We start from the raw sequence: 12,316 nt of genomic DNA on the forward strand, positions 1-12,316 counted from the left end.
AGCTGAACAGCATTTGCAACACTAGTACACATTCAGTGACCAACGTTTTGGCCACACCAGTGCAACCAGGAAAGCAGAGGATGTCTATGTAAAGGTGTTAAATTTAGCAAGGCAAAAATAAAAGATTTAATAAAGAAGGTCTTGTTAAAGAGAAAAAAAAAATGCTACAGCATGCTAAAATTCCACAAACCTGCTCTTATCATGTTTGCCTGTTAATTCATCTTAGAAAAAAAAATACAGTATCAGTGTATTTTGCTATCTGGTGATCATGGGAAAAAAAATATTTCTGTCATATTTTGTGGCTGTTTTTTACGGATTAAACCTTCACATTAGCTAAAATATCTATAACAAAACAGCAAACAAAAAGATCTAATGAAGTGCACCTTAGGTTAGCTTTCATGCTTGTCAGACTTATTTTTAAACAAACTCCTGTTAACAAGCTGGAGTAAAATGTAAATTTTACTCCAGTTTGTTAACAGGAGTATTTTCACTCAAAGCCATTTGAGAGTGCGTTCTCTAATCAAGTACAAAAATTAGACTGTTAAAACCTTCAACAATTTCACCTGTGCAAACTGCTTATCTACCTATTAAATGAGTACTAACAATGCCATCACTCATGTCCAAGACTGAATTGTTCCCTGCTGTCAGGGGCAACGGTTGCTGTGGACACCAGAGGCAGATGAGGGTCTTTGATTGTTACTGTAGTCATCTGTTTTTCCCATCTCCTTTCCCTCTCCGTCCACCCAGTTCTTTTACCTTTCTTCCTCTGTCCTTTCCTTTCTCCCCTTATTCCTGCTTGTCTTCCTGCGTTCTGTCGATCTCCCTCTGTGTCTCTCTCCTTCTGTCCCTCCTTCCCGGTGCTGCTCTATATTTAAAAAGGCCTGTTCAGCCCAAGTTATTCTTGCAGCTGCTCGGGAGGGGAGCAATAAAAGTTTAATGGTAGAAAAAGGGTCTGCGGTACATTGGGTACACAGCGGCGATGCCGGCTTACATGCAGGAAGAAGGAAAGATGGAGGAGACTGGAAGGAAAAGGGAGGGAGGCTATGAGAAAGAGAGCTCGAAACAGAAAAGAAAAGCCCGGGTCTCAAGTTGGGATTGATAAAATCACTGTAAAGGTTGTTCAGTGACAGTGAGGAGATGGCTATGGAGAAAGGAATGAAGAAAAGGTTAAACTAGCATTGAGATAGATAAGGGAGTGATGAAAAGGCAGATGGAGGGCGTTCTTAAGGGGTTCCATAGGAGGAGGGGAGACAAAACAATAAGAACTGAATAAAGAATGATAATGAAAGAATGGTCTGTAAGGGAGGATGGTAGGGACCGAGAGCGAGAGAGCAAAGCATTTGTTATACATTATTTACTCTCTCGGAGCAGCTAAATAGAGTGGCAGATACGCATTTACTTACTGAGATGACTTAAAGCAAAATCATGTCATGCCTGCTTTTGTTTATGTTTCCATAAGTCGTAGACAGCAGTTTAAAGCACATTGTTTCCACTCTTTAATGACAACGTCAAAGAATAAGTCACTAGGATAGCAGTAGGTTATTTTTAATTAGGCTATATAAAGCATATTATATCTTTAACTTGGTGGTGGTGCATATATATGTACATGAACGTACCTCAATGTGACAAAGCAGGGAGGTAGAGAATGAATTTTGATGCCTTCAGCTTTCAGCAAATCAATATGTATATATAGCTACAGCTGCTCAGTTTTTCAGGTGTACCCACTTTGCTGATTTAAATGAATGAAAAATTCAACCTTTGATTCAAATTAACTGAAAAGTTCGTCTTATTAATATTAACCTTTGTTAAACTCACATTTATAAACCATTATTTAACATTAACTGGTTTCTTTTAATTCACTTTGTATCAAATACTCAAGTAAAGAGCAAAACATTGATTCCTGATTAATTATGTTTGTGTGTGTGTGTGCGCGCGCGTGTGTCCTCACGTGTGTTTCCAGAGCAACGATGCCTCAGGGAGTGCATGGAACTGGATGTACTTCATCCCCCTCATCATCATCGGCTCTTTCTTTATGCTCAACCTGGTGCTGGGTGTGTTGTCGGGGTAAGTTTATGTGCATGTGTAAATATATAAAAAGAAACAGTCCCAACGTGCTTTACAGAGGTCTCAGGTGATGATGTGATGTGCAGGGTATATACTTGTGTCATGTGTGTGTCTGCAGCGAGTTCGCCAAAGAGAGAGAGCGTGTGGAGAACAGGAGTGAGTTTCTGAAGCTCCGAAGACAGCAGCAGATTGAAAGGGAACTTAACGGTTACCTGGAGTGGATCTGTAAAGCTGGTATGTATGACTGAGTGCATGCCTGGCAACATTTGACCATATAAAAACACCTGACATGTATTACAGTGTAATACATGTCAGATGTCACAGCAAATTTCTGCTTAGATATTAACACTCAAACCACTGGAAATTCAGAAGACTTAATATATATTCAGCTGTAAGTTTGAAGACCAGCTTGTGTGATGCTGGAATGAAAGTAAACCATCACTTTTTCCCGGAACGTCAAAGTAAACACTTAAAAAATGAGGCCAAAAATCCCTTTTTGTGGATTTTATCATAAAAGCAGTCACAGTAAACATGAGTTATAATGTGACATTATCACAATCACTTGCACAACAGTTGTTATTCAGGGAAGAAGGATCCATATTACATTGTATTTTATAGTTATAGCTGAATACACACTGACACCTTAGCACTGACAAGTTTTGGTTTGTTCTTATTCAAAAGTTTCCCATTGCAGCTGCTCTATATGGTTGTGCTTTCTTTTTGCCATTTTTTTCAATGTCATTTACCTTTAACATAACACATATCCAGTAAAGCAGTGACACAAATTTAATGGAACTTATAACACATATTATATCTTGAATATCTTACAGATTACAGACCCTTGGATAGAGAGTTTTGTCCACCTCTCCGGCCTGGTAGCTATCTGTTGAAGGCAGGAAATGTGAGAGAAAATAAGAGTAAAAGAGGGTCAAATCGAATAAAGGGGCAGATAAAGGGGACAGAGCTTTGATCTTCCTGAAAAGACAAATTTTACATAAAAACACAGAAGCTAATAAAACAAAAGAGGGACTACTGAGTGAAACAGAGACTATGATTTAAAAAGATGTATGAAGATGTTGTGGAACTTACACATAAATGTATAATATATTCACATTTTTGCTTGTGTGTTTTGTAGAAGAGGTCATCTTGGCGGATGATGAGAATGAAAATGAATATGATGGTATCAATTTCCTTTTTCTTTTCGAATGTAACATATAAATATGCATAAATGAATAGCTGAACTGTTGTGTTGTGGGTAAATGTATAAATATATTTGTACTGTATAACAGGTTCTCGTAGGAGAGCCACAAAGAACCACAAAAGCAAAGCTGAGCTTCTAAATTCAGAGGAAGGGGAGGGAGACCTGGGAGTAGGTAAGATGTGTTGTGTTTCTCTCTCTCTGTCTGTCTACCACACACACACACACACACACAACAAAGCCATTTTACATCCCCTCAGAGAACACTGCATTTACTTGTTTTGTTTTTTTCTGCAAAAGCTCCCAAACCCTACACATTTCTACCACAGCTCTTAACCTAAACCTAACTCCATGATAATCTTGCTTTAAAACACACTTATTTCCCATTATGACTGTAAAAAGGAATTTATATCCCCACATTAAGAGTAGCACACAGGAGAAACAGACCCACAGTCAAAGGCAAATCGCAGGTACACAGAGATGCTATCTTATCTTGCATATCAGCATTACCTGACCCTCCTCTCCATCCCTCTCCCGCCCTTCCCTCTCCTTTCTCCCTCTCTGCTGCTCTGCACTCCTAATGTTACATTTTCACTGTCCCCGAGCCCCTCATCTTTTTTTCCCCTATCTTTAACTTGCCCTTGTTATCTCATTCCCGTTTCTCCGCTCAAACCATTTTTTCAGCACAGTCATTCTAGGCACTTCTCTAAGATTCTGAAAGCAAACTTTTTTTCTTCATTCTTTAGAGCAATAATGGACATGGTGCAACCTAGAAATTCAAAATTGATAAGGCAGCTTTGATCATGTGCTACCTTTAAGTGAATTATACATCAATTTGTACTTAAAAAGCAGATTCAGTGCCGAAAGGTTGATTGAATTGTAGTGTTCCAGCAAATAGGAGGTCCATCGATATAGTTGACTCTACTTTAGTAACTGTCCACTATAAAAGAATAATGCATTCTTTTACTCTCCTAATAATTTACAGAAATAATGGGATGGGATCTTTTGCCTGTATTAAAAAAAAATACAGGCAAAAGATAGCATTAACATTTTAGTGCCAGTGATTGTGTCGCCTTTTTGGTCACTCATTGACTTCTTTTCATTTATGTCACAGTGCAGCTGTTGATACACGATGTGCCTCATTTATCCTTTTTGAATGGTAGGTTCACCGTTTGCTCGTGCCAGCTTGAAGAGCTCCAAGCTGGAGGGATCGACTTTCAAGCGGCGGGAGCGGCGGTTTCGCTTCTTTATCCGTCATGTTGTTAAGTCCCAGGGCTTCTACTGGACCGTGCTGTGTTTGGTGGGCCTCAACACGCTGTGTGTGGCTGTTGTGCACTACGACCAGCCTGAACCACTTTCAGATTTTCTATGTGAGTAGGAGGTGAATGCTTGCATACTTAGTGCAAGTATGGGCCGATTATCTCCGCAAATGCACAAATACTTTCATCACAGATTATTGGAAAAGGAGTGGGTGAGCAAATTCTTCATTAATGTGGCTAAATCCATGAAAGAGCTGACCCAGTCGTTTAACACAAGCGCATCCAAGCACACACAGTTTTCCTTTCATGCAGACTAAGTCTTTTTCAAAAATGGTTCTGGGACGAATACACACACAGAGACTCGCTCAGGTTTTCACCCTCATCTCTTTTTGTGTTCTTCCCTCTGTGCAGATTTTGCCGAATTCATCTTCCTGGGAATATTCTTGACAGAGATGTTTGTAAAACTGTACGGCCTGGGCAGACAGGCCTACCTCAACTCCTCCTTCAACTGCTTCGACTGCATTGTGAGCCCTTCTCAGTCCACACCCAATAAGAAAATAACACAATGTACAAACTCATAAGCGGGTCTATAGACGGACTTTACACCTGTGGGATGAAAACAATAGATGAAAAAAACCTCTGCTATAGACTTTACACAAACACAAATGTGCCATACTGCATGCTGATGTCTGTAGATTATTTGCTCAGTATAATAAATAACTATCTATAATTGCATATGCTTACATTTATATTAGGTGATATGTGGTAGCATATTTGAAGTCCTTTGGTCCATCATCCAACCGGGCACATCGTTTGGCATCAGTGTGCTACGAGCTCTCAGGTTATTGAGGATCTTCAAAGTCACCAAGTGAGTCACTTGTAATACAGTAATGATCATACATTAAAATAAAGGACATGGTATTATCATCATTTCCATGTGTCTGTTTCCCAGGTACTGGGCGTCTTTGCGTAACCTCGTCGTGTCTCTGCTCAATTCCATGAAGTCCATCATCAGCTTGCTCTTCCTGCTCTTCCTCTTCATAGTCGTCTTTGCGCTGCTGGGCATGCAGCTCTTCGGAGGACAGTCAGTGTCTCTCTCCTTCCCCTTTAACAGCCATGATTTAATTTTCTGCTAACCTATTGGTTTTTGCTAATTGCCAGTTGACCTAAGGCAGTTTTTCAGAGCGCTGGTTTTTCAGACAAACATTTGTTGTGCTTGCCTCTGGCTCTCTCAGTCGTTCTCTCTATGCTCACTGTTTTCTCAGCTCCTATTATATATATATATATTTTTTTCATTCTTTCACTGCTAGGTTTAATTTTGAAAGTGGCACCCCTCCAACCAACTTCGATACATTTCCCGCAGCAATAATGACGGTGTTCCAGGTAAGCAGAGGAGAGCGATGTACTGTAAAAGGAGAAAAGGGGAGGGAGAGGCTAGTGGAGGGAGAAAAAGCCGCAAAATCGAAGACAAAGCTGGATTAAAGCTAAACGCTGAAAGGACTAAAGAGGATTTGCGCACGAGGAAGTGATATAAAATGTAAAATGCTACTCTAGAACCCTTAAAGATTATTAGGTGGGAGCATAATTCTGCTAAAACATGTTCAAATATTTAAGTAGTGTGTAGAAAAGGGTGAGTCTGTTCTTTGATTATAGCATTTTGAGCAAATATGTGGATGTGAGAGTGCTCGTCATAGCATCGTCTGAATATTTGTGTATGTTTGCCAGATCCTGACCGGCGAGGACTGGAATATGGTGATGTATGATGGCATCAAATCTCAGGGTGGAGTCAACAAGGGCATGGCCTTCTCCGTCTTCTTCATTGTACTCACGCTTTTTGGCAACTGTATCCCTTGACAGTGACATTGCAGATAAGCCTACATGCATGCGCAGCTCTCAGATATTTAGAGTGGAGACATTTGTAGATGTATTTTACACATTTTTACTTTACTCACAGTAAAAAGTCATACAAAGGTTAAATGCAGATTTTTTTTTACAGTTTTCTTTAGCACAGCCTCAAAGGTGGAATAGTTAGAATGCTTCTTTCTACCTATTGCTGTTTGCTGTTGTTTTGTAGTTGCTGTTACTCTGAATAGAAGTGCTACTTTTTTTCTTAGCCTGACTTCCTTTAATCTTTTTTTTTGGCATATCGACATTGAAGCAATTAGTCTTGCATTGAAACATCGAGACATTGCACAGAAACCATCCGACAAACAACCTGCATGATGGTCTGCCTGAGAAGCTCAATTCACTGCAGGGGCCAGGCGCTCTCCAATGGTCACTTGCAAGAGCTTCAGTCAGTGTTGTATTTACTGTTTTATTCACTGACAACCTGTTCTTTGGCACAGCTGACAAAAGATCAAAGTGAGAACGTGTAAGAAAAAGAACAATCTCTGAGAAATAGTCATGCTTCTTTTATTCATGCTGGACTGAGGGCAGAGTCAGCTCTTCATCTTCAGCTACAGAGTCATATTATGTACAATCTCAGTTCTTCAAAGGTTTTGAAGCAGTGGACAAACCCATATATAACATGGAAAACATATTAAATGTTAAAACTGGGACATTTTACTGCTTTATAAAAAAAATACTGGCTTGTTTTGAATTTGAAGGTGGCAACATGTCTCAAAAAAGTTGGGATGGGGCAACAAAAGGCTGGAAAAGCAAGTGGTCTAAAAAGAAACACCTCAAGGAGTTTGCACCCAGTTAGGTTCACTGGCAAAAGGTCAGTAACATAATTGGGTGTAAAAAGAACATGTGAGAGAGTGAGAGAATCTCTCAGAAATAAAGATGGGCAGAGGTTCACCAATCTGCAAAAACACTGTCAACAAATTGCAGAACAGTATTAGAAAACCTTTCCTGTAATAATGCAAAATTTTGAGTGCTTTGAATATCTGATCATATGCAGTGCATAATATCATGAAATACAGAATCCAGAGGAATCTCTGTGCACAAGGGACATGTTATGTAGCGCTGTGTGGAAACACAGGGAAGCACATAGCAGACAGGGATGATGTGACAACAAGCGGAGGAATACAGAGAACCTAAATGCACACAGGATCATGAGAGGAAGGGAAACAGCAGGGAGCACCGCTGGAATTAATACAGCCTAACAGGACAGGGAAGCAAAACCGAACACAGAGAACACAGGATGAGAGACTGTCAAAATAAGACAGGAAGTACGATAACACTTGACACTGGGAAGCAGACTAACTAAGGAGACAGAAAAGGAACACCGAACAGGAGAGGCATGGAAACAGAACCTAAAGACCAGATGTCAAAACTAAGACCAGAAACTACAAATATAACACAAATAAGAAAAACAACTAAAAGAACCAGAACCAGGAATATATACATTGAATCTTCGAATATTAAATAACCTGAAATGGATGCTCGCCTTCAGGTGGCACTGCATTGAAAACAGACAGAATTCTGTGATTCTGTCAATCATTGCATGGGCTTGGGAACACTTCTAGAAATCCCTTTCTTTGCCACGCAGGTTAAACCTCTGTCAGGCACAATCTAGATTGCTAGCATTTTGTCAGTAATTAAAATAGTATATTTTCTCAGGTTAAACATTTGATATTTTCTTTGATATACTGTGAATAAAATATGGGTTTTATTCGATTTTCAAACCACTGCATTCTGTTTTTATCTACATTTTGTACAACGTCCCAATTTTTCTGGAATTGGGATTATAATACCAAAGTGATTGTCAACACGGAGATGTCACTGTCATAATCCTAATTGAGATTCTGATAAATCCACTGTCCTGGCATATACTGATACAGACCTGTGTTGTCATCTGTAAGTCGAACCACACACTGTTAAGGGATCTGTATCAAGGATGATACTGTAGCAATAATGATACGCTGCAATCCAATACATCAACTTGCCAAGAGGTACATTATAATATAAGTGGCTTAGCCAATTATTTTATCTACATTTTGTATTCTCTTGCACAAACAATCTCCCAGATGCTGGATTGCTTTTAACTCTGTGTTCAGACACTCTGCTGAATGTGTTCTTGGCCATCGCTGTGGACAATCTGGCCAACGCACAGGAACTGACCAAGGTATAGTACAGTCTAATATGAGTGCAGTTTCTTACACTAACACATTAACCACGAGTTATCCTCCTCTAATCAATGAACTTCTTCTGCTTCCCTCATGTGAATTTTTCCTGCCTTTATCATATTTGGGTTTTGATTTATTTTCTAATCCACATTTGCAGGATGAACAGGAAGAAGAGGAAGCTGCCAATCAGAAGATTGCCCTGCAGAAAGCCAAGGAAGTGGCTGAAGTTAGCCCACTATCTGCTGCAAACCTCTCCATTGCAGCGTGAGTCTCTGTCTCTATTACTTTTGTGTCACCATCTGGGAGTCTAGTACTTATGTCGGACTCAGCACTTTGGGAAGTGGACGGTATAGCACAGTTGAGTGTTTGAAGTCAGGAAAACCGTCAGTGAACCATAATCTGTTCAAGTTTGGATTCTTAAAACATCACTTCATCACCTTATGAACGTGTGGTGATGTTGGTGATTGCAAATAGTCTTTCATCACAATGAGCTTTATTGACTAATTACCCTTCAAAAGTACACAGCCCCACTTTTTTCTTAGAATTGCAATATATTCATTGATCAAATAGCATCTTCCAAACTGACTTTTTTCTGTTTCAATATAAAATTTAAAGTTCATGAATGTAAAAATTCTCTGTATATTTTGCCATTTTGTCATCATAGTGGAATAAATCATGTCTTCATCTATCTGGCAAGGAAAGGAAATTGGGGATAGCCTAAACACACATATACTTGCTTCTCGTCCTTCTCTCTGTCATCTCTTTCTTCTCCTTTACTTTTCGTCTTAGTCTTTGATCCCTTTTCTCTGTACACACAAGGCTCTGTACTTTCACGTCTGGTAAAGTTCACACACTTTGCTCTCAGATACAAATACGTGCATGAAAATACGTTCAGCACAACACAGGAGTACCATGTTTGTTTTTAAATACCATACGTAATAGCACAGTCGTGTCCTTAGCAGTTTGGTGTGTGAGACTGTGCTCACTCATTGTCACTCGCAGGTACAATGAACAAACATGCCCTAGAGTTTTAGCTCAATACACTCACACGTACATATGCTTATTAACATTTCCATCATTTTATGAATCGCTTAGGTTCTTGTTACTGTTTGTGCCGTGTAGTGCGCTTCACTATGAAGTGACCATCTGTGTCTGTGTAATCAGTTTAATTTACTTGGAATTATGATATAAATATGTCTTATTTTCACTACAGTTTATGTGTATCTGTCTGTATGTGTGTATGTGTGTGGATGTATGTGAGTGTGTGAGAAAAGAAGTTTTCAGGTAATGTCGGTTTGGTATAGTATCCAGCATTTCTTCTCTAGGTTACCATGGTTTTTTGTCCAAATTTATCCAGAAAAACAACCTTCACAAACCATGCTGCCTAATTGCTTGAATCTTTTGAAAGCAGACTGTAGGACAGAGGTTTACCATAGAGTCTCGGTTAAGCTTTAAGCGTTGTAGGGCTGCAGATTGCCTTACGTTCTACTGTGCCAGTGTAAATCCAAATCCCTAATTTCTGTGGTGCAAATAAAAGAAAGAGAGAGATAGAGACAGAAAGACATTTAAATTCAAGAGGAGATCGTCCCTGTTTTCCCAAGGAGGGATTTTAAACTTGGGGACATCAGTGGTGCATGAAGAATCTCTTAAGAAGATATGGCAGACTCAGAGAAAACTACGTAAAACCAAGGCAACACAAGTCCAGTTTGTACTCTCAAAAGGAAATTGCTCTCTCTTAAACAGCCATGCATTCTAAACAGAGTGCAAAGACATTTTAGGAAGTATTATTCTAATGATAGTGAATAATTTTTTTAAAAGTTTCAGCACTGTGTTTTTAATAAGCTTAAAGAAGCCTTTGGAAACAATAAAAATCATATTAAATTAGGTTGTCCTTATAGATTTGGTCCTTTAAATTATTAGCGTGCTATTTTGTGTTAGGAAGAGGATCATGCACAAATTCTGAATTCAGAAATAAATTCATGACCAAAATGTATCTACTTTTTTAAGTGCCCCTAACCCTCTTTAAGACAAAGCAGAGCATTTCATATTTAAAATGTTTATTTTTAAATCTTACTGTAAGCTTTTCAGGGTTTATCAGTTTTCAGTACAGGTCAAAAATATGCAGATATTACATGTTTTATTAAAATTTTAAAACATGTTGTCATAATGCCAGTGTATGTTGTCATGTAGGATATACCCACAGGACCATATTTTGGTAAGTATTTTTTTAATGTAGCAGCTTCAGTGGAAAAAGAGAGTGAAGGGTAAACATGTGCAGTACATTATAAAGAAGTAAAACTGATCAGCGCACAACAGCAGCACTTGGGAAGGGAAAATGAGTGATAGAAGAAAATGGATTTTGTTGAGTGTGTGTATGTGTCTTTTGTGTCTGTGTGTACGAAGGGTTGCATTCCAAAATGCTTAAATTTTTGACAAAAAATATTCTAAGATTCGCTTCCATTTTTGGATTTCAGGATTATAGTTTACTTTTTTAGTAGTTTAGACATGTAACACTTTTGTCGTGGATAGCGATAATTTTTTTTAGAGTTGGCACTTTGTGTTTTTTTTCCTTTCTTTTAAAAAAATAAATGGATAGCCCATTTTGGAATGAAATCCTCCTTCTGTTCTTTTGTGTCATCTCACTCACCAGCTGTTTCCCTCCTCAGCAACAAAGTACACAGTGAGTGTCACAACGCTTCTGACCCCTTTCTGGACTGGTATTTATTTATTTGTTTATTCATTTATGACTTCCTTCTGTTTATTGACTTTACAACCATTCCTTGCTTTTTTCATGTTTTAGATCTCTATCCTTTTCTTGGCCCTTTGTTCGTAACATCTGTTTTTTTCAAAATTATTGTACATATCTGGCTTATTTTATTTTATTTTTTTTAGCTTTTTCTTTATGTTGGCTTATTTTTTAAAGTACTGTTTCTGTTGCCTACGGCTGTTGCTTTATTGTCATTGACTGTTGGCCCTGAGAGAAAAGTAAGTTAAAGTTGATAGAAATTTTGGAGGGTAAGAAAGGAGGTGGTCACTGACAGTTTGGGGGTGTTTTTTTATCTCATCTTTTTGCAAAAACAAGAAATCAGTTATTCTAACTAATATAAACCATTCAATTCAGCTCAATGGCTATTTTTGCTCTGCACAAAATCTGTCCATTAAATTGTATGTACTTTAGCATGGGATGATTAGTTGTGTATAATTTGAACAAATTCGGACCTCGCCTCAGTGTTATCCTCCACACTGTTTCCCACGTGGTTTACCAAAATAGGGCCATCCTGCCTTGTGCTTCGGCAAGCTGTGCAGATACCCAAAGCCCTGTTCTGTTAAGAGCTGCGTTGTTTTATAGGTCCAGTCAAATGACCCTTTAAGTGTCTGTGGCCCCCAGTGTGTCTTTATGTCCTTGCTATTTGATGTACTTATATTTTTAGTGTTGGTTTCCACTTCATCATTCTCATGTCTTTGTGCGTTCATTTGCATAGCATCAAGTCTTAAAGCAGGTCTTAACGAGGCCAATCCCTTTCTACCTTTTCCACCATTCTTCATTTTGCAGCAAGGAGCAGCAGAAGAACCACATTAAGGGAGTCAACAAGTCAGTGTGGGAGCAGCGCACCAAGGAGCTGAGGAAGCAGACTCTGGCATCCAGCCGCGAGGCCCTCTATAACGAATTGGACGCAGATGACCGCTGGAAGGCAAGGACAGGGAGGGAGGAGCACAACAATGTA

The 12,316-nt window shown here is 38.9% G+C and overlaps 1 protein-coding gene across 6 annotated transcripts in view; it reads left to right on the forward strand.

Annotated features, from left to right (window-relative positions):
- cacna1aa (calcium channel, voltage-dependent, P/Q type, alpha 1A subunit, a) overlaps nt 1–12,316 on the forward strand; it is a 68,989-nt gene that overhangs the window by 11,535 nt on the left and 45,138 nt on the right. For 3 of the 6 annotated variants that reach the window (XM_082530642.1, XM_082530641.1, XM_082530637.1), the window contains exons 6-19: nt 1,961–2,064; nt 2,183–2,298; nt 3,200–3,244; nt 3,354–3,437; nt 4,426–4,632; nt 4,933–5,045; nt 5,277–5,389; nt 5,474–5,605; nt 5,832–5,904; nt 6,247–6,364; nt 8,523–8,590; nt 8,749–8,855; nt 11,258–11,308; nt 12,145–12,313. In XM_082530642.1, the coding sequence (XP_082386768.1) occupies nt 1,961–2,064; nt 2,183–2,298; nt 3,200–3,244; nt 3,354–3,437; nt 4,426–4,632; nt 4,933–5,045; nt 5,277–5,389; nt 5,474–5,605; nt 5,832–5,904; nt 6,247–6,364; nt 8,523–8,590; nt 8,749–8,855; nt 11,258–11,308; nt 12,145–12,313 (1,500 nt within the window). The remainder of the gene's footprint in view (nt 1–1,960; nt 2,065–2,182; nt 2,299–3,199; nt 3,245–3,353; nt 3,438–4,425; nt 4,633–4,932; nt 5,046–5,276; nt 5,390–5,473; nt 5,606–5,831; nt 5,905–6,246; nt 6,365–8,522; nt 8,591–8,748; nt 8,856–11,257; nt 11,309–12,144; nt 12,314–12,316) is intronic. The other 3 variants (XM_082530638.1, XM_082530639.1, XM_082530640.1) reach the window with 3 other exon arrangements.

The sequence above is a fragment of the Aulonocara stuartgranti genome (assembly GCF_965226115.1).
Source record: "Aulonocara stuartgranti genome assembly, chromosome: 4".
Lineage (NCBI taxonomy): Eukaryota > Metazoa > Chordata > Actinopteri > Cichliformes > Cichlidae > Aulonocara > Aulonocara stuartgranti.